The sequence below is a fragment of the Salvelinus fontinalis genome, chromosome 6 (genome assembly GCF_029448725.1).
Source record: "Salvelinus fontinalis isolate EN_2023a chromosome 6, ASM2944872v1, whole genome shotgun sequence".
Classification (NCBI taxonomy): Eukaryota; Metazoa; Chordata; class Actinopteri; order Salmoniformes; family Salmonidae; genus Salvelinus; species Salvelinus fontinalis.
This window is the reverse complement of record NC_074670.1, coordinates 35762650-35785193: the sequence shown is the minus strand read 5'-3', so window position 1 is coordinate 35785193 and position 22544 is coordinate 35762650. Positions and strand designations below refer to the sequence as shown.

Genomic DNA, 22544 nt, shown 5'->3' with positions numbered 1-22544 from the left:
CACTGTTTTCAGTCAGGTTGGGTCTGAGAGCTGCTACTTTACTGAAAAAAAAAATCGGAATGCGATGCCACCGCAATTGAACAGAACAAAGATAATTAAGAGGTGAGTTGTTTTCTCTGTGTCTCGCTCTCCGAATCCTGAAATTGCACCCCACCTATTGTTCCTGTCTGTTGCGACGTGGGTGGGGAGGAAAGAGGGGGCTTTAAATTGCGAGTAATGTACTTTAACGACATCAGGTAATTAACCTCCGCCTTGCCGAAGTCCATTTGTCACAGATTTTCAAATTACAGCAGAGAAAATAGGCGCGCCATTAAAATTCAGCTGCGGCTGCAATCAACTTTCCCCCACTCTTCTCCTCCTCCACCGCATAATGGAATTAGAAAAGACAGAGGGAGGGAAAAAAGAGAAGACAGCCTTTTTGAACAGTGTCAGAAGCACAGAATAACGAGGCCTTAATGTTCCTGGCATGGGCTTACCTAGACAACAGGACAGTGACAGGGAAACCCAGGCTGGGACTGGGCCTGCCTGTCCTGGCCACCTGTCCCGGGGTTGATGAGGATGTATGGGGCTCTGTCAGACTCGGCTGGCCTGCTGGGGGTATCCGAAAAAAAAAACAGGAGAGCCCAGCCCAGGCAGGCTCACAGTGGTAAGGCAGGCAACCAAATACAGGTTTCCATTAGTTTCCCTTTCTGCAAGGCACACTCTGAGAGAGCTGAGACCAGAGTGGGGAGGAGGAAAGTGGATAAAGAGAGTTAGCAACTGCTAGATAAGGCGTCAAATCAAAGACTGATGTCATATTTTTAAATGTGTTTGTGTTGCTGTCTTTGTTTTACCTTAGGTCAGTATGTGCTTAGAGACAATATCCAGGTTTCCGTCCAACCTTTTTATGCGAGTAAAGTATATTGGATAATAAAAACATGTCATGACAGGCCTAATGGAAACAGCAGATTTGTCGAAAAAACGAAATATGCTAGACAAGGTGGGATCTTTTTATGTCTGTAAAAATGTATTGTGCGAGAAATTGAGGTAGAAATGCTTTTATGTGCAAATATTTCTATAATAACCATCATATTGAAGTAAACTTGGAGTCACTCGATGACATGTTGTGTGGTCCTCCCATTACAAAGCATTCAGATTATTAGGCTGCAGATGAAATAAGTTATGTTGAGCTTCACCGGGTGGTGAAAGTGCAAGGTGATGACCTTGATGCTCATTTCCAATACATTTAGAGGGTCTTATTCTGGTAACATGATGATCGATGCTTGGTTGCCATTTGACAAATTTTAAATAATCTTGCTCTTTTGTTCATGATAATCTCATCATGTAGGCTATGCCCGCAAGTAGGCTAATATATCTGCGAGCTGTTGGCTAAGGCGCACGTGCCAGTACCAGAGGTGACACATTCGCTATATAACACATTGTTAGTGACAAAACCATCAGTAGTTGAAAATGCGATGGAAACCCATTTAACTTGTATTTTTATTTAGTACATGGGAATTTAACCGCAAAAGTTATTTATAATTGGACTATGTCATCACGCACAGACTTTTTATCCACAACAAGTTAATTTGATGGAAACGCATCTCTGGTGGGAAAATGCGCATATTTTATTTATGCATATTTTTAAATATTCACATGATAATCTGTCGCCAATTGGATGGAAACCTATCTACAAATGAATGGCACAGAATATAATTATCTTTTTAATTACATGTTCAGTGGAGCGTATGGACTGAACACAAAAAGTATACAATATAAGCAATACATTTAGAGTATTACACTTATCGTGTGATTTAGTAGTATGCATTTAGTATTATGCATGCTCATTTGACGGCTGTCTTTCTCTTTGGCAGTGTCATCTTCACATCAATCAGAGCGTCGACTTTTGTCAACACAGCATTGTGACATTGCTGAGTGGAAGCGAGAGGACCACATAATGTGTTGAGAAGTCAGTGGAGGTCACATGTTGAATCCAATGCTTCCCACAGTTGTGTGATTGTCTGGATATCCTTTGGGTGGTGACACACTCAAACTGGTGCGCCTGGCACCTACTACCATACCCTGTTCAAAGGCACTTAAATATAAAGCGATCAAAACTTTTACCTGGATTCACCTGGTCAGTCGATGTCATGGAAAGATCAGGTGTTCCTAATGTTTTGTATATTGAGTTGTAATATTTTTCACCAGGTAATCCAACCAGGGGAGGGCGTGGTAGGAAAAAAATGAAAGGGGATCAAAAATGATGCAAGTACTGTTATTTGATAGACTAATCTGCCTGCTTGTATCATAGTTGATATATCCCTCCCCCCACACAACATTGATTCCAAGCCAACCGTTATGGTGCCGGCTATAAGGCCTTATGCATACACTGAGACACACGTACATCGGGGATAGGACTATTTATCCATCCTCACAAAGCCGATTTGGGAGACGTGGTTGTGTCTGCGGAAAATTTATGCATTATCAGGCCTGTGGTAGAATCCAATCTCCTGTCTGATAAGCCTGCATTGTGAACGGTTGTCGAGACCCCTAATCCATGTCCAACTTCCAGAACTGTTGATCATGTTCTGCCATTTTGAAAGCCACCTTATTGGCCTTTTCTCCGTTTTCAAGAGAGTCATGTTGTATTGAGTAAGTGCATTGTGGATTAAGAGGATAGGCGGCGTGTAAATCCAGTCTCCAGTGGAGGGAGCCTGAGGCCCAGTTAGTGATCCTGAAGTTAGGCTATTGTCCACGCATTCCCACCTTGAGAGGAGTTTCTTTTTGTGATGTACTGTAACTTACACACTCATGTTCCTGCCTGACTGGAATTGTGTTCAGTAGCAGATATGGGATGAAATCCTATTTGAAAGTTTTCAAATACGTTGAGTGTTTGCTTTAGTCTGCCTGGGAGTGGCGAAAGGGCGGGGTTTGTAGTTTTGGAACTTTTTTTATTGGTTCATGAAGCCAGGTTAGCGCAATCGAGCACAGATAAAGTATCTGAAATGATTTCAAATAGTATTGAACCCAGGTTTGTTCAGTATCTTTCCCTAAAGCTAAGGGGGTCGTAAATAGCTCCTTCTCATTTGTTCCAAACCTGTTTGTTCATGCTTGGGTCGCAGCAGAAGCACTACCCTTCCTGTACTTGCTCTCCCCCATGTTACGCAATCATTCCCCATAGTAACATTCATGTTCACTGCTCTCCGAAAGAAGGAAGTAAAACTCCCCACAACATTCCTTTAAGGTAAAGAGAGTATCTCCGGATATTACTGTTAGAACGCAAATACATTCCACATTTGGAGACCTACGCAGGGACACATACAGCAGATATATTTATTTCGTATTTAACTTTTCTTTTTTACAGAGAAGAACCGATTCTTATTTTCAACGACGACCTGTCGAGCATAGCAGAACGACTTTGACTAGGTAATATTCATGAGACTAGGGTGCCTTGCTGTTGTACAGATGAGTATTGTTTGATGCTGATACTTGTTTTCACCATTAATGTCACAGCAACCACTAAAATGTATCCTATTACATTTTGTGCATGAATATACTTTTGAACACTAATTTGTTTTGCTCATAATTAAAGTGGGATACATGCTGTTAAATTACCAGCTCTTTGACAATTTAATATTACAATTAATAATTATACAATTCGCTGAGGGCTATCATTTTCACTGATCTCAAGTAATTGCATGTTGGTACTCTGATAAAACATCCTAACAGTTCAATGTGATCCTTCTTTGTCTATTTCTTGACACTGATTTTTATATCTGTGGCCAGCAATATAGCTTTACTCTCTGTTTTACGATCCCTCAGTAAGACTACATCCTTTTCGTCGAGGCCAGGCTTTTCGTTTGGTAATGATGAGCTATAGGCTATAAGTATCCCTTGGGAATAGAGTATTGTTGTTTTCTTGTTCTAAGAACAATGTCAGATTCCTAGGTGGCCACATTATTTGCCATGTCATGGGTGCTTAAGACTTTTGGCCAATTACCCTATACACTAGTTTGTTTGCGGGTGGTTTGAAATAAGTCTATTTTTCAAGTTAGAGGCTTTGAGGAGCCTGAGGCGGGGGACTTGTGAGCAATCGTACTTCATGTGAGTAGGTCTGTGCGATTTATTGTGAACATTTGCAGTGTGAGCACATCCTGCTGTTTGAGAAGACATCTGTGGGATGGAGTCTCCAAGTCCCCATTCACCATTCCTCTCGGGGATGAACACAAACGCTTAAGGGCACAGCTATCAGAGAGGAAACGGATAAGACCGTGACCTTTGACTCTCTCCAATAAATTTCTCCAAGTCATGAGAGGTTCCAATCACTACACTCCAAATCCCCCCCTAGACTATAAGAGCTTAGAAATCTTTCGGAAACTACAAATGGAAAAAAGGAGAACCAGCTCATCTTTTATATTCGAAAGCCCATCCAATTGATATCAGAAAGACATTTTCAAAAGGTAGCATTTCAAGAAATATCAGACTGATAGGCCTAACCTTGGAGAAATAGATTGGCGTGCTTTATATGAAGAACCTCTTTGAATATGGAGAACAGACAGATTTCGGTTGAGATTGCATTCTCTCCCAGTCTACCTGTTTCTGTAGCAAGAGTAGGTATTATGCTGCTAGATTTAGCATTAACCTCCGCCTCGGCCCTCCTCAAAAAGGTGAATTTTATTCCCCCGTCATTGTGGTGCGAGTGGCTGGTCTTATCTCGTGCTGTGTAGCAGAGGCAGCGAAGCCCCAGGGGCCCATACTGCTGTGCTGCAACCCTCCATCTGTCCTCTTCCCCCTGGGAAGCTCTTCTCAACAAGATGGAAATATTATCCCTCTATTATGATAAGCAGGTGCAAAGTCACGTCGTCAGCTTCTGCCTGCGGATGGTGACAAGAAGGCTAGGCCGCCGCTCATGTGGCTGCATAGCCCACTTTGTAGAAATAGCCAAGTTTTCAAAGTCCTCCACGGTTTGTGATAAAAAGCAGTCTGAGCGAGGAGGGGTGTTATCTTTTTGGAAGGAGATGGGGGGGGAAATGTGACTGGAAAGGGGATTTCAAAATGTTTTTCGAATGGTGAGTAATGGGAAATTAATACAGTATATTGTAAAGTTAATGTACCACCAGTGCTCAGATAATGGTACATTTTAATAGGAATTCATGGAATGGGATACGTAAGACACTATTGACTTCAAGGTATACTTAAAAAGAACACCATTTCAGTCCAGCTGAGTCACCATAATATCCTGTACACACCATGAGCTTGGTTCCAGGAAACAACTTCTTCAGAGGGACAATTTTCTATATTTCTAATGTATATTTTTTGTTGACGTGTGTGCGCATGTGTGTGTTTGCACGTGCGTTTTTGTGCGCATTTGCACTGAGTGTACAAAACATTAAGGACACCTGCTCTTTCCATGACGTAGACTTACCAGGTGAATCCAGGTGAAAGCTATTTATGTTCCCTTATTGAGGCCTCTTGTTAAATCCACTTCAATCAGTGTAGATGAAAGGGAGAAGACAGGTTAAATAAGGATTTTTAAGCTTTGAGACAATTGAGACATTGATTGTGTATGTGTGCCATTCAGAGGGTGAATGGGCATGACACAATATTTAAGTGCCTTTGAACGGGGTATGGTAGTAGGTGCCAGCACACCGGTTTGAGTGTGCAAGAACTGCAATGCTGCTGACTTTTTTACACTCAACAGCTTCCCGTGTGTATCAAGAGTGGTTCACCACCCGAAGGACATCCAGCCAACTTGGCACATCTGTGGGAAGCATTGGTGTCAACATCGGCCAGCATCCCTGTGGAGTGCTTTCGACACCTTGTAGTGTCCATGCCCCAATGAATTGAGGCTGTTCTGAGGGGGAAAAGTGGGGGGTGCAACTCAATATTAGGAAGGTGTCCTTAATGTTTTGTACACTCAGTGTACACTACCATTCGAAGGTTTGGGGTCACTTAGAAAGGTCCTTGTTTTTAAAAGAAAACCACTATTTTTCTGTACATTTAAAATAACATCAAATTGATCAGATATACAGTGTAGACATTGTTAATGTTGTAAATTACTATTGTAGCTGGAAACGTCAGAATACTAAAAAAATAGGTGTGTACGGAGGCCCATTATCAGCAACCATCACTTCTGTGTTCAAATGGCACGTTGTGTTAGCTAATCCAAGTTTATCATTTTAAAAGGCTAATTGATCATTAGAAAACCCTTTTGCAAAGACCTTTCTTCTGAAACTCATCAGTCTATTCTTGTTCTGAGAAATGAAGGCTATTCCATGTGAGCAATTGCCAAGAAACGGAATATCTTGTACAACGCTGTGTACTACTCCCTTCACAGAACAGCACAACTAGCTCTATCCAGAATAGAACGAGTGGGAGGCCCCGGTGCACAACTGAACAGTAGTGTATGTGATGGCGTGTGGGTGTGTAAGTGTCTAGAGGAGAGGGGGGGGTTAATGCATTCAGCAATGTTTTTATGCTAATATGTACGCCCCCAAAATACTGCAAATGTGCCTGACTTTTGTGTGCTGCGATAATTCAGGTAAAGCTCTAAATAAATATCAGATTCGGCTTCATGTGGCTGGTAATGAAAAGCCTCTGTTCTGTTGCCATGGTACCTCAGCTCACCTCTTTCTGTTTTGTGCTCTCTCTCTTTTAAAGCCTTCGTCAGCAGAACCAGAAGCAGAACAGACCATAGAACCAGCACCCATTGGTGAGACCATGGCAGAACCAGAATCACAAGACGAGGTCTTTGGTAAGGAGTTTCTTTTTATTTGTCGTTTTTGTAATATTTGGTAAAGAACATAAGCAGAGCAAATTCAGCCATAATACATACAGTTACAAAAGATGGAAAGGGTTGTTGTGATTTAAATAATACTTTTTTTCCCCTATGCTACAATGCTGTTGCTTCATAATTATTAAAGGTTGTAGCAAAAGGTGTTCCCTAAATGCCTTATCTGAAAGCCCCTCACCCGAAAGCTCTCATAAACATTGCTTCAAGTGGAATAAAATGGGTGCCGGTACTCTAGGGTGCCAATATTTTGCATGGGTATTTATTTTGTAAATATTTTGCATATTTTGCATCTGGTACTAAAGTAGAACATTTGAGTTGCTGGTACTCTATACCAGTCAGCAACGGCTCACTTCAAGCAGTTATCTTAAATGATTTCGACAGCGTGAACCTTTTTCAGCGGCAGGGGAAAAAACACTACTTCTTAACACAAATGCAGACCATCTCTCAATGCGGGGTATCTTTCAGTTAAGGGGCCGGGTGATGACAAGGTATCCGTGGCCCAGGGATTCATTGCTAATGGTGATGGGTGTGACCCAACCTGGTAATGGAAAGAGTGCTACATCCCCTGTTCCCTCCCTCCCGCACGCTGTCAACCTGTAAAATGAGGTCGTTTTTCCATCTACCTCTACTCCTCTAGGCTACTTGGACTGTCTGATCTCATGTTAAATTGAGAGCTTTCCACATGTTGTATTCATTGTGGATGCATCCCAGGGTATGACTTGACAAATAAGAGACGTAGCAATCCAAGAAATGTAGAAAAAGATGATTGTGCCCTAAACGTAGTACTCCAACCTAACAGGTGAGGGCAGAATCCATTGTGTTATAGCAGAGCCACAGAAAGCTGGTTGAGAGTCCTAGCTGGTTGACCACACTGATTTCTCTACAGGGGTGGAGATGGCTACCAGTAAGGAGGCAAACGGTGCACTTTAGAAATGCTGATGTGAGTTAGTTTGAGTTAGTTTCATATTTTACATGCGATTGAGGTTTCCCATGAAGTGTTCTAAATCAAATGATTTGGACATACAGTGCCAGTCAAATTTTGGACACACCTACTTATTCAAGGGTTTTTCTTTATTTTTACTATTTTCTACATTGTAGAATAATAGTGAAGACATCAAAACTATGAAATAACACATGAAATCATGTAGTACTTTTACATTTTTTATTTTTATTTTTTATTTTTTACAAATCACAATATATTTTAGATTCTTCAAAGTAGCCAACCGTTTCCTCTGACAGCTTTACACACTCTTGGTATTCTCTCAACCAGCTTCACCTGGAATGCTTTTCCAACCGTCTTGAAGGAGTTCCCATATATGCAGAGCACTTGTTGGCTGCTTTTCCTTCGCTCTGCGGTCCAACTCATCCCAAGCCATCTCAATTTGGATGAGCTCGGGTGATTGTGGAGGCCAGGTCATCTGATGCATCACTCAATCACTCTCCTTCTTGGTCAAATAGCCCTTATACAGCCTGAAGGTGTGTTGGGTCATTGTCCTGTTGAAAAACAAATGATAGTCCCACTAAGCGCAAACAGGATGGGATGGCGTATCGCTGCAGAATAATGTGGTAGCCATGCTGGTTAAGTGTGCCTTGAATTCTAAATAGATCACTGTGTTACCAGCAAAGCACCATCACAGCTCCTCCTCCATGCTTCACGGTGGGAACCACACATACAGAGATCATCCGTTCACCTACTCTGCATCTCACAAAGACACGGCGGTGGGAACCAAAAATCTCAAATTTGGACTGATCAAACCAAAGGACAGATTTCCACCGGTCTAATGTCCATTGCTCATGTATCTTGGTCCAAGCAAGTATCTTCTTCTTATTGGTGTCCTTTAGGCATGGTTTCTTTGCAGCAATTAGACCATGAAGGCCGGATTCTCAGTCTGAGATGTGTGTTACTTGAACTTATTTTTATTTGGGCTGCAGTTTCTGAGGCTGGTAACTGTAATGAACTTATCCTTATTTGCGCTCCCGAGTGGTGCAGTGGTGTAAGGCACTGCATCTCAGTGCTAGAGGAATCACTACAGACACCCTGGTTCGATTCAAGCTGTATCACAACCGGCCGTGACTGGGAGTACCATCGGACGGCGCACAATTGGCCCAGCGTCGTCCGGGTTTAGTCGGTGTAGGGTGTCATTGTAAATAAGAATTTGTTCTTAACTGACTTGCCTTGTTAAATAAAGGTTACACTTTTATTATCCTCTGCAGGAGAGGCAACTCTGGGCCTTCCTTACCTGTAGCGGTCCACATGTGTGCCAGTTTCATCATAGCTCTTGGTTGTTTTTGCGACTGCACTTGAAGAAACTTTCAAAGTTCTTGACATTTTCCGGATTGACTCAAACTGTCGTTTCTCTTAACTTTATTGAGCTGTTCTTGCCATAATATGGACTTGGTCTTTTTCCAAATAGGGCTATTTCTGTATACCACCCTACCTTGCCACAACACAACTGATTGGCTCAAACGCAATAAGAAGGAAAGAAATTCCACAAATTAACTTTTAATAAGGCACACCTGTTAATTGAAATGCATTCCAGGTCACTACCTCATGAAGGTGGTTGAGAGAATGCCAACAGTGTGCAACGCTGTCATCAAGGCAAAGGGTGGCTATTTTGAACAATCTCAAATATAAAATCTATTTGGATTTGTTAACACTTTTTTGGTTACTACATGTATCCATATGTGTTCTTTCGTAGTTTTGACGTCTTCACTATTATTCTACAATGTAGAACATAGTAGAAATAAAGAAAAACCCTGGAATGAGTTGGTGTCAACTTTTGACTAGTACTGTACATCTGTATGTAATTCCGTTTTTATTCAATGAGAAGAAACAAGACGTCTCATTATCTACTTGTTATTAACAATGGTGCTTTGCATACTTGAATTGTTTTGTATATGTAATTGGATCCAATGTGTAGTGGATGAAACCTACACTACCTGGCCAAAACACTATGTTTTGAGAACCCCCTTCTTTATCCCGCGTACAATGGCTGCGCCTAACGATCAAAGCAAAAAATGCAAATTTAAGGTAGCATCAACGTATTTGAGCACATGTTTAACCAGACACATTCATCTAGAATATCAACATCTAATTGATCATCTCACCAATCCTAAATCAAAAGCCTCAGTCACACCAGAGACTCTGTGAATTGAACAGCAAACGGTCATTCTCTCCCCATTTCACCTTTTATCAGTTCTGATTTAAAAGAGCTGAGGTCTGGCTGTTGCACCCGGGGCGTTGGAGTAATGTTCTTTGTGTTCCTGCACATGAGCACAACCCTGGAACACCGTATCGACTGGGAGCCGAACAACAAACAAGCAGCTCATTGCCGACCCCTGTGGCGCACCACTGCCTCTGATCCCTATAGACATGGAGGCACATGGAGACACAAAGACAACACTAATTAATGGGGAGCGGTGTGAGGGAGACAGGGGGCGGAGAAGGACGCTCGGCCTGTTATTCCTTAATGGTAATGATGACCCTAGTGCTTATCATGTGGCACAGAGCAAAGGAAGGTCTTAGGACTTTCGTCACGTCTGCGTTGAGAGAGGGAAGGGACGATAAGTAAGGGAGGGAGGGAAGACAAGAGGGGGAAGTGAGAGAGGAAAGGTAGAGAACAGGTAAGAGAGAGCTGTACGTTGGAGAGGGAAGGGAAGATAAGTAAGGGAGGGAGGGAAGACAAGAGGGGGAAGTGAGAGAGGAAAGGTAGAGAACACTGAAAGAGAACCAGGTAAGAGAGAGCTGTACGTTAGAGAGGGAAGGGAAGATAAGTAAGGGAGGGAGGGAAGACAAGAGGGGGAAGTGAGAGAGGAAAGGTAGAGAACAGGTAAGAGAGAGCTGTACGCTGGAGAGGGAAGGGAGATGGGCCAGGAATGAGGGAAGGGAAGGAAGAGCGAGAAAGAGAAACAGAGGGAAGGGGATGAAAGGGGGAAGGTAGAGAGTGGCCCCCAAGTAGCAGAACAAGAGATGAAAGCTGAGTGTGCCTTGGTTACCATGAGCACCAGATCAATAGAAAAGCCATTTTCTCTGCGTCTCTCACAGCCTGTTTGCACGATGGAGTGATCTGGTCGGGGTGTGTGTGGAGGAGAGGTAATGGACAGAGGGATGGATTCAGGGTTGGGGAACAAGGTTAACTACAGGTCAAAGAAGCATGAGATGTAGCATGTTACTGGGATTATTGACTGATCTAGTGTGTGTGTGTGTTTGCACGTTCTTGCTTACATGTGTACATGTGTGCGTGTGCATGCGGGTGAGTCTGTAATGATGTACCTGACAGTGAGATGTTCTGTTATGGGCAGGTATTCTTTCATCCTCAATAATGCACCTTGTTATCAGCAGTGGATGTTACAGTGCAGAGAATTTAGATTGATCCATAACTAGATATCCTCCTGCAGCCAATTCATGTCCCATGAGTTAAACACATTGATCAAGGCTGAGTAGGCCTAGGCTCTCCAATTGAAAATCAGTTGTTTCAAACCCCCCACCTAAAGGAAACCCTGTTTTAACCTGGCGAGATCACATATAATATCACCTGATCCTAGAATAACGTACAAACAACCTATACACATTTTGTCATTTATTAAACATAAATATTTGTCTTTCGGTGTACCTTGCTGATTCTGAGAGAGGGAAACATATTTTGGAAGGCACAAAATGGTCACCAGTGACTTTCAGCAAGGTACGCCAGTGACAAATGATGATTTTATGAAGGTGGTGCATGAGGTGGCAGAAGGGTTTGGGTGGGGATGATACTCTTTTGTTTATACTGTACAAAGTTGAAAATGGAGAAACTCTTCCTTTTAACTGGAACGTTAGCCTGGCTCAGGTTCTGCTATAAAGTGTTAAGGGATTTGAGAGAGTTCCGATGCAGGTGAAAGTCGTTGATCTCATTAAGGAGACACTTACCTGGCACATCGAATACAATTATTATCCCTGCAGCCCATTGTATAGGGATGTACTTCAAATTTGTTCTTATACAACCCACCTGGCTGCAACCTAATATAGAGAAAATCACCGGATTGGCTTTTTGATTCATTAAGATGAGCAAAACCAGCCAAAGGACAGAGGAAGAGCTTTTGAGGCTTGATCTTTTTTGTTGTTGCATTGACAGCTCTTTTTGAGATTTTATGTCAAGGAGAGAAATTATTATTACTGTTGTTGTTTTATTATTATTCTTAGAGGTGTGGGCTTTCTTAGGGCATGATGCAACAGGTGTGTAACATTCAGGTTTGGTGGATCCTGATCTCGAGTCAGTCTGAAGTCCAGGCTCTTTTTATTGTGAGCTATTTTATCAGGCGTCGTTAATATTAAACCATTCTTAACAGGCTGTTATTTCGTAAAATACCTCTTTCTAGAACTCTCGTCAACTTCGAGAGAGGAAAGAACATTCGTTATTGCTCTCAGCTTCCTGTGAGGTAAGCACGCTGACCGAAACCATTTGACCGCTTGGTACAGACAGTAAAAAAAAATATGGAATTTCCCACCAAATTGCCACGGTTAAAGTGGTTTATGAGAGCCGGCTTAGTGGTCTGTTCTGTTTGAGTTGTCATCAGCGAACTGCTCTGATCGCCGAGGCCTCTCAAGCGTTAAGGTCTCCAACGTATCCACGCTGCACGTTCTGTTAACAGACTTTGCACTCGTTTTCCAGTCCTGAGCAAACACACCCGGTCAGCATCGTCTGCTGTTAAAAGGCCATTATGCCTCCATTACCTAGGTCTGCTCCGGGGCCTACACTCAGGCTGCAGCCACAGTCCCCTTGGTATGTCTGTGTCCGCCCTGGCTCCAGATCCTCCTGACCTGTCTGGGTTACCTTAGCTGACCCTCTCCCCTGCCTTTCAGTCTGTCACCCCCCCCCCCCCGTCCCCCGTCCCTTTTCCTCGGAATAGATTTAAACAAACAGCAACTGGTAGATTCTACTCAGGATGTCTCGTGGTGTTGTTGCTGTGGTTCTCTTTCACTGAGGACAGGGTGGTCTAGGCTCTCTGAGCACATCCCATTGCAGGTTAAATGTTTTCTCATGCTGGAGAAGGTTTCAGACCACGTGTGTGTATTTCTATCAACTTGAACTTGCGCTTTAGGAAAGTGTGGCCAAAGTTTGTGGGACCTCCATTATGACACCAAAACTGTGTTCTCAAGTAGTCCACCTTGAAAGTCAAAATAGCTAAAATGACTCGATTTCAGATATTCAATTTTAATTCACAAGCAACTGGAATGAATTGCTGAAGGTCTTGGATATTAAAGATTATACCGAGAAAAAACAAATCTAAAGGGGGAAAAAAAGAGAGGAATAGACATTGGTCTTAAACCTTTTTTATGAACGACCAATCCTGTTCAAGATCTCCACCGTCTTGCCTCTGTCAAGAAAATGTAATGATTTCACCATAAGGCAATCATTACTTATTTCATGTTCGCGTCTTGGTTCTGATTGCATTTGGGACCTGGCCCGTCCTCTGCCTTTCTAATGGGCGTGCTGCTGCCTTGCCTATGCTGCAGCAGACTGCATTAGTCTGTCCCAGGGCTGATTGTGTTAGAGCTCTATGCTCTTCTGTTCTGGCTGAAGGAGAAGAGGATATGAGTGGGTGCTGCTGTTTCTCAACCTGGCTCCCTTCCCTCCATCGCTCCATCCGCCGTTCGCTCGTTTGTCTGTTCGTTACTAACTCCATTGAAAAGCTCCAAGGGTCAGGATGTAAAATGGAAAGTGAATCACAACATGCCGGGGAATTTGATTGTCTTCTGGGCCTGTTAAAAGTTGTATTTTCTTGTCTATCAGACAAGAATGCGAGGAATGTGTACTTTATTCGTTTATTTGCTGCTTGCACTTTAACAACAGACTGAGAGAGAATAGCTCAGTTTTGTCTCTCTCGCTCTCTCTTTCTCTCTCCCGTCCTTTGTTCCTCTCTCTCTTTATATCTACAGGTAACTGACAACATTTAATGGAAACACTTGAGTGAACGAGGGATACAAAGTACTGTGCATTGAAAGCAGGTGCTTCCACACAGGTGTGGTTCCTGAGTTAATTAAGCATTTAACGTCCCATCATGCTTAGGGTCATGTATAGAAATGCTTGACAGACCATTATTTTGACTACCATGGTTATGCCCCCATAGGATGCCAATGCCCCCATCCACGGGGCATGAGTGGTGGTCACTGAATGGTTTGATGAGCATGAAAATGATGTAAGCCATATGCCTTGGCCGTCTCAGTCACCAGATCTCAACCCAATTGAACACTTAAGGGAGATTCTGGAGCGGCGCCTGAGACAGCGTTTTCCACCACCATCAACAAAACCCCAAATTATGGAATTCCTCATGGGTTAATGGTGTCGAATCCCTACAATAGAGTTCCAGACACTGCAAGGTGCATTCATCCCCCCCCCCATCCTCTCCCCTGTAACTATTCTCCACGTCTTTGCTGTAAATGAGAATGTGTTCTCCGTCATTTTATCCTAAAATAAGGGTAAAATAAAACAAATCTTTTTTTTTAACTATTGTGTATCATGGTGGCCCAACACCCTATTAAGAAACTATGTTGGTGTTTCCTTTATTTATTTTACATGTATCTATCCATCTTACTCTATCTATATACAGTACCAGTCAAAAGGTTGGACACCTACTCATTTCAAAGGTTTTTATTTATTTTTTACTATTTTCTACATTGTAGAATAATAGTAAAGACATCAAAACTATGAAATAACACGTATGGAATCATGTAGTAACCAAAAAGGTGTTAAAATCTAAATAGATTTTAGATTCTTCAAAATAGCCACCCTTTGCCTTGACAGCTTTGCACACTCTTGGCATTCTCTCAACAAGCTTCATGAGATAGTCACCTGGAATGCATTTCAATTAACAGGTGTGCCTTGTTAATGATATGGCGAATGATATGGTATGTGGATCTACACCATTACGTGGCTATTGTGGGGGTTGTTGAAGCTTACAAGGTCTTTGGACTTAAACCTGAGGACACTGCAGGGCTGGGTCAGTATGCTATGTATGTAATCTCCTGCGCCTGCTACATCAGCATGCGTTTTCAATGAGAGTTAAATCCGTCATTTCCCATTTGACTGCTAAAGGATTCTCAACCTCTATCTGAAATAAGACTAGAATAGAAGTGTGATTTATGAAAGCATTTTCACCTGAAAAAAATGAACACTTTAAAACAATTAAGTACCTTACTTTGATTGTTTTCAATTAAAATGGTCAAAAAGAAACAGAAATAGCGGGACACGTGGATGCGCAATGGATTCGAGTCATTGTAGTTATTTACCATGTTTTATGCACTAAACTATGTTGAATATTGGCCTGTTGGAAACCACAACTCCCTACTACATCGTACAGTTCAGGCTGGATCTGATTTATCTCTAGAGAAACAGTGCAATGTGCGCATTGAGCTCACAGAATAAAACGGAATGAAATGGAGTTCAAATAATTGAACCGATGTAGGTCAATTAGTTAAAAAATCTAATTTAAAAAATGACATTCCGGTAGATCGCTCAGCTCTACTGGACCTTTAATCAGGCTGTCTGTTTTCTAAGGTACGTTATTTTGTTTCACCTTCAAACGTGTTGGACATAACATTTGGCTCCTTGACATTCATTGTGTTTCACCTCAAACTGTAGATAAAGGAAGTAATAACTGTAATTACATTTTATTTTCAGTTCCAACCACAGGGGAAAGGTCAGTTAATAATCTGTTAACAGGTTTCCATTTATTTTGTGATATTATTATTTTGAAATGGAAGAACTGTTGAATTGGATATAAAACCATTAAATGATAAGGGTTCCTTTGGCTGTGTGCTCTATATTGTCTTTGTTGTACTTACCGAATATAATTTCTTTGTTAGTCCAATGTCTATTCAGTAGGAATAATTTATGCTTCATGCCTAGCCTTTATTGGGAACAAATATAAATATGTAATCTGTCGATCTTTGTACAGCTATATGGTAGATGAGCTATAGCTATCTCAAGCGTTGTTTTTTTTTCATCAGTAGAAGTAGATCATCCATTTACTGTACGTGTGTGTCTGTCTGTGTGTGCATGTGTATTGTCTCCCTATGTGCATTTAGTTAGTCTTTCGCTGTGCCTTATGTCAGGCCGTATATAAAAGAGGCTGATGGCTCAGGCATTTGTCTCGGTGGCTGGGGCTACCACTAGCTGGTACAGCGGGCACTAGACCCTGGCACTGCCACAGCAGAGCTCCTCGCCACTCAAAAGCGCTGATTGTTGAGAGCCACCATTCATCACTGGGCCAGTGTTCTCTGCTCTGACACCATTGTTCAGATTCTCTCACTGTCTCTGTCTTTATCTCTCTGTCTTTTCTCTCTTTTTTTCTCACTCTCACTCTCTCATTCTCACTCCCTCTTTCATTCTCACTCCCTCTCTCTGTGTGCGTGTGAGAAAAGCTGAAGCAAATGTGAGAAGTGGTTCGACAGTGAACTTGCTAACCCCTATAGTTGGTGCACTACTTTTGGCCAAAGACTCCTATCAGGCAATAGAGTGCCATTATGGGCACATAATAGGTTGATATCCATCTGACCAACCGTGTGCTTCACTGGAGGGACTGGTCAATAGACGTTGTATAGGACCTGGGTCTACATAATGCTTCCACAGAGCGAGAGAGTGGCCGATAAAGAAATGTACACTATACATGAGAATGATCAGCAATGTCTCGTGGAGTCATTCATTCTGTGATGGGAATACATGCATTGGGTGGGAGTTTGTGTGTGTGCATCGCATGTGTGTGAGTTAGTGGGTCCAGAGTCCCAGGGTCCACGTCATCTTGCCTTGACCATCTGGCTGGACAATCGGGGAGTGTGTGAACAGCTGGTGATGGATGGACGATGGCTATTGTAGAGGAAGGAATGGACATCCGTCACCCATCATTCTGGGAAAACATTTGGACCTAGTGTAGCCCACTGCTTCCCCAATCCCAAAATTGATTCAAATGATTGACATACAAATAGAACTGTAAATGCCCCCCCCCCCCCCCCCAAAAAAATACATTTTTTTCTGATGCTTCTTTCCTAACATACTTGCCAGAGCGAGTCATAAATAGGTTTTTACGATTAGCTTTTTGAACTTTCCCTGAACCTGTGTGATAAGATCAAGTGTCTTCAGCAAATTGAGTGAGCAGTGTTTTGCTGTCCTGTCGATACCAGTGCAGATGGTAGATATAGATGTGTCTAGATGATCTGTTTTTTATGGTGTTTTTTCTGACCACTTGACACAAGCACTCGGGATGATGAGTTAATTATGCCAGTGGTCAGATAGTGTATTGAACAACGTAACGAAGCTTTGTTGCGCCTTGCTAAATCAGGCAAGGCGTTGTAGCAAACAAGTCTTTGGTTGTCTAGGCAACGCCCCCCCCTCCCTGCAACACACATAGAAATAGAATGAATAGGACAGACTTGGCACCTCTTACCCTGGCAATTTGACTACTAAACTCATGGGTACATTCGTAATGTCTACCTGGTATGGTAATGCAACAATTTCCATGGTAATGTAGAATATAAATTCCAATTATGTAAACTGATGTGGCTCATACAATAACATGTATTTTTTGTAATGTTGAGTTAAAAAGACTCAAATTACAGCAAGAGTCATATCAAGCCATATTTGATATATGGACAAGCGGCTTAACCAAATTATTTTGCACCATTTTGTGAATTCGCATGGCCAAGTTGCAGTATGAGATATCCCCAAGGTATGTTTGAGCAAAACACTCACTTGGTAACAGCCATATCTTTAAAACCTGTAAGCGAAATCAGTACAGGAATCCAATTAACCCCCTAGAGTCGATTGACACACCGGTGCGTCAATCTAAGTTACAGTACATAAAAAATTAAAAAATCCCCATCAAAATCCTGCTATTTGGTAGTGTCCAAACACAAACTAATGAGACCTCACTGTGGAAAGGAGAGATTCTAACGAACACGGGGGTGTTTTGCTCTAGGACCCCCACAACATTCAGATGTTCTTTGTTTCTGGCCATTTTGTGCCTGTAATCGAACCCACAAATGCTGACGCTTCAGATACTCATCTAGTCTAAGGAAGGCCAGTTTTATTGCTTCTTTAAATAGCACAGCAGTTTTAAGATGTGCTAGCATAATTGCAAAAGGGTTTTCTAATTTATCAATTTGACTTTTAAAATTATCAACTTGGATTAGCTAACACAACGTGCCATTGGAACACAGGGGTGATGGTTGCTGATAATGGGCCTCTGTACGCCTATGTAGGTATTCCATTAAAAAAATCTGCCGTTTTCAGCTACATTAGTAATTTTCAACATTAACAATGTCTACACTATATTTCTGATCAATGTGATGTTACTTTAATGGACAAAAAATATACTTTTGTTTTAAAAAACAAGGACATTTCTAAGTGACCCCAAACTTTTGAATGGTACAGTACCAGTCAAAAGTTTAGACACACCTACTCATTCAAGGGTTTTTCTTTATTTTGCTGTTTTCTACATTGTATAATAATAGTGAAGACATCAAAACTATGAAATAACATATGGAATCATGTAGTAACCAAAAAAGTGTTCAACAAATCAAAATATATGTTATGTCTGAGATTCTTCAAAGTAGCCACCCTTTGCCTTAGGACAGACACTTCAAAACCTTGTTTCTTATGATCCATTTTTTGACTGTCCTTTTTGCCATTCATGAATATGTTATTCCGTGCTTTTCTATGGGCTTTAGTAATAAAGGACAAAATCTATATATTTTTTTCAAATCATTTTTTGGGATAAAATAAAAAAATATATACCCAAAGAGGTCCTAAAATTGAAAAATGTCATTTGACCATCTTAAAACAATTCCATATGTCAGCTTGGCACCCCCTCCTCCCCCAACGTCTTAGACTTTAAAGAATTACACATCACGTAAAGAGGAATGTCATGAAACAAGAAGACATGAACCAATTAGACGAAAGCCCACAGTACATGTTCATCTATAGCGGAATAATGGTGTGTTTGTGCTCGGGGCGTAAAACGAAAGCCATTGTCACTGACTGGATTTGCTCCTTTTCTGTTTAAATGTGCCAGTGATTCAGGACAGTGGTGGTGGGAGAGGAAACTAACTAGTGTATTCTCTGGGCATACTGTAAATGTTCACACAGCTAACGGCTGTTTTGTTGAGGAGATGGCAAGGCAATTGCCCTTTCCCATTAGAGACAAAGCCCCTGTACGCACGTCCGCATGCATGCACACAGACACACACACACACACACGCACTGTGGATTGATTAATAGCAACCTGTTGATGCCTGTTCTGTCCTTTTACCTGAGAGAGGAGAGATCATTGGCTAGAAACTTCATGGGAGAGAGAAATAGAGAGAGTAAAATACTGAAGGAAAGAGAGTCTTGAGAGAGAGAGAGAATGCTCTGAGTGAGATGTTCTTGGCCAGTAAACAGATTTAGTGCGAAAAGCGTTGGGTGGTGTTGACAGAACAGAGTTGAGGTTCCATCATCGCTGGTAGTGGTGCCAGCCTCACTGGGACTAGATCAGATTACGATGTAAACCTCAACACTGATGCTGAACAGGAAGTGTAACCCAGCAAAGTGGATTTTGTTTTGCATGAGTGCATGCTGAAATAGTGACGATTGGCACTACCACTGACACATTTTTATAGATTTCTTTGTCCTGAGTAAAAGTTGATATCACATACACACTTAGTACGGAAAGAGTTCCAGAAGGGTTCTTACATTGTCCCCATAGGAGAACCATTTTTGGTTCCAAGTATAACCTTTTTTAGTTCCAGGTAGAACCCTCTGTGGGAAAGGTTCTACATGGAACCGAAACGGGTTGTACCTCGAACCAAAAAGGGTTCTTCAAAGTGTTCCTCTAAGAGTGTACACAGGTTTGGTTGAACTTATTTCTGACGTACGCATGATTCCCCATTTGGATTGAGCAGTTGTAGGAAGTGAAGGTCAAAGAGGTCATGCTTGGGGTTTCAAGGACAGAGGCGATAAATAAGGGGTTTAGCTGTAGCGTCTGTAGCATCTCCTCTATCTGCCGCTGACAAATCTCCGGAGGACGGCCTGACCATGAATGCCTGATGAGTCTGAAGACAGAGGGTCATTCTACCCGGGGGCCTGTGGGTGGAAGTCCGGGAGCCTTGATGAATGCTGTGACAGAGTGGGCGGTGGCAGTTTTTTTACTCCTGGGTGGGAGGTCTGGTCAAGGGCCACATAGCTGCGCTGCTTCTTAGAGGAATACTTCCCGTGCCTGGGTCCCACCACTGTAGGTGGATCCTGGCTGGCTCCTTGTTGTTGTTCAAGACGCTGGTCCACCAGAAGGCCAAACGTCCTCTGCTCTACAGGGGCCTTGAGGAGAGATGTAGAGCGATTGAGAAAGGGAGAAAGCCAAGGCCCACTCGCTGCATTCCTCCTCTCCTCGTCTTGTCTGTTTGTCAAGAGTTTGTCACTGTGGGTTGTCGCTTCTCCTTCTCCTCCTCCTCTCACTCGGCACCACAGAGCTTCTTTTTATGGAACGGTCATAGCTTGCTAAATAAACATATTTAAAGTACGTTCATAGACAAAGGGGTTCCAAAAGGGTTCAGCGGCCGTCCCCAAAGGAGAACCCTTTTTAGTTCCAGGTAGAACCCTCTGTGGAAAGGGTTCTACATGGAACCAAATGGTTCTTCTCCTACTTTAAAGGGTTCTCCTATGGAGACAGCCGAATAACCCTGTCTGGTTTTAGATAGCACCTTTCTTCTAAGAAAGGTCATTAACGGGCCTGATTTGAAGTGGTCCGTCTCCCCAGCGAATATGTACTGTATCATGATGAGTGGCTGTCTGCTTTTCATCCCTTCATCTGTCTCCAGCCAGGCCCTGTGCCCGCCTCAGCCTACCCTGTGACGGACACGTTGCCGTGAGAGCCTCATTTTAAATGTTCTCATCGTAAAAGCACATGACTAAATACGAAATTGATGAGAGGGACCAAGAGATCAAGAAAAGTGAGCGCAGTGTGCTACATTGCAAACCCTGAGCAGCTCTGTAGAGACATTTCTACCTCCTACCCCCACCTCAGTGTTATGCATCAGCACGCACATTCACTTCCCTGAATGTTGTTGACAAGCACCAGTGTTTTATCATCCCCGCTATCTCTGCTACTGCATCTTTGTTTGGGGAGAGGGGTAAGCATGGTTTTGTTAATGTAATGAAGGAGCACACAGGGGTTAAATCACCTCTTTCTCACTCTCTTTCGATCCCCGTATCTCACTTTTAGGCTGTTTCGAGCCTTGTTTTTCAAAGATGACGCAAATGTTTATTTTTTATGGTTTTGCTTTGGACCTGCTTCTGCCTGATTTTTTTTATTTTTTTTTCGACATTCTAGTACCACTTTGTTAGGGCTTAACATACTGTATATTTTATGTATAAAGTGGGGCCGACGTTTCTGACACAACTCAAAGTGTCTCACAAGCAATTTGGGGAGCGTTAATGAAATGCAATCGTCCACAATTTTTCAAGGCATCGTCGCCGTGCTCCACGCTCCTCTGAGCATATGACTAACAGCATTTCCTAATAGAAAATGGAGTAATGTTAAGCTCCGTTATCTGTGGAGGGAACAGTGCTCTTAATTTATTTGTCAGGGAGAGTGTGTGAGGGAGACTATTTAATTAGCATTCAGCCCTGTTGATTGAATGACTGATAATATGTGTTTAAAGTGGAGACGGTGGCCCGGTGCAGACGTATTCTGAGTGCATCTGCAAGTAGTGGCTGAGCCTAATGGAGACTGAGAGTCTCGTTCACAGTATTGTTGCCAGGGAACCAAAGACGAAGCATTAAAGGGGTATTCCACTTCAACATCAAAGTCAGTCAGATGTTTTTAGACCTTTTTTAAAGCAGTCTGATGTCAAGATGACCATCTTTATAAACTTTATTCATAACTATATTATTTTCTAACAATGCACACAGGTGGAATAGATGGGCAATGCAAAACTATACAATTGTACATTTGTTGGTGTTTCATTTTCGGAGGTGTTTCAATGTCAAAACACTCCGATAGGTATACAGTTCCTTTCCCAGAGTCACAGAGAGAGGGAGAAGGAAAGGGGGTTAGACAGATTATTAAGCGTTTTTGTGTTTGCCAAACATACAAGATGCAAAGTGACTTGTCGTCATACTGTAAGTCCAGTGGAAAGTGCTTATCAGAACAATGCTACTTGATGGCAGTTGATGATGGAGGTGACTTGCCTAGTTAAAGGTTAAATATACAAATAAGTACTGTTGAGGTCTTTCTCGAACCCAATGATCTGCTCAAACCGGCTCAAACCAACGCCCGCCTTGCAGTTGCTCAGGCATCAGATGAGTGTCACTGTGAATCGGGTTGAAAATCCATACTTATAGGAGTTATTTTAGTGACACTGGCCTCCTTGTCCCACATAAACAACTATGCAGCTCTGACAATAAACCACTGTTGAGGAAATATTAGCATGCAGATTCCACTGTTGTTTTTTTCTACACCATTTTGTCCGGTATAGTGTTTGCATTGTTCTTCAGGGAGCTCTGCACTCCATGCCCTGTGCTCCGGGAGCTAGCTAGCATGGTGGCTTCTGTCAGAGGGGATACGTTACAGTTAATGCCGTAGCTCTCAGCATCACACTAATGGCCATAGTGTCCATTTGCACATGTGGAAAACAAAATGGAGAAAGTTGTGAATTAGCGTGTCGGCATTGGACAACAAATGACAAATGACTGACCTAGGGATATGAGTACCACCCTACATCCCACTGCTGGCCTGAAGCTAAGCAGGGTTGTTCCTGGTC

General features: G+C 42.3%; 1 protein-coding gene across 1 annotated transcript in view; it reads left to right on the top strand.

Annotated features, from left to right (window-relative positions):
• Positions 1-22544, top strand: part of LOC129857765 (myelin basic protein-like) — a 48457-nt gene that overhangs the window by 24865 nt on the left and 1048 nt on the right. The window contains exon 3 of the mRNA XM_055926309.1: positions 6640-6733. Within this exon, the coding sequence (XP_055782284.1) occupies positions 6640-6733 (94 nt within the window). The remainder of the gene's footprint in view (positions 1-6639; positions 6734-22544) is intronic.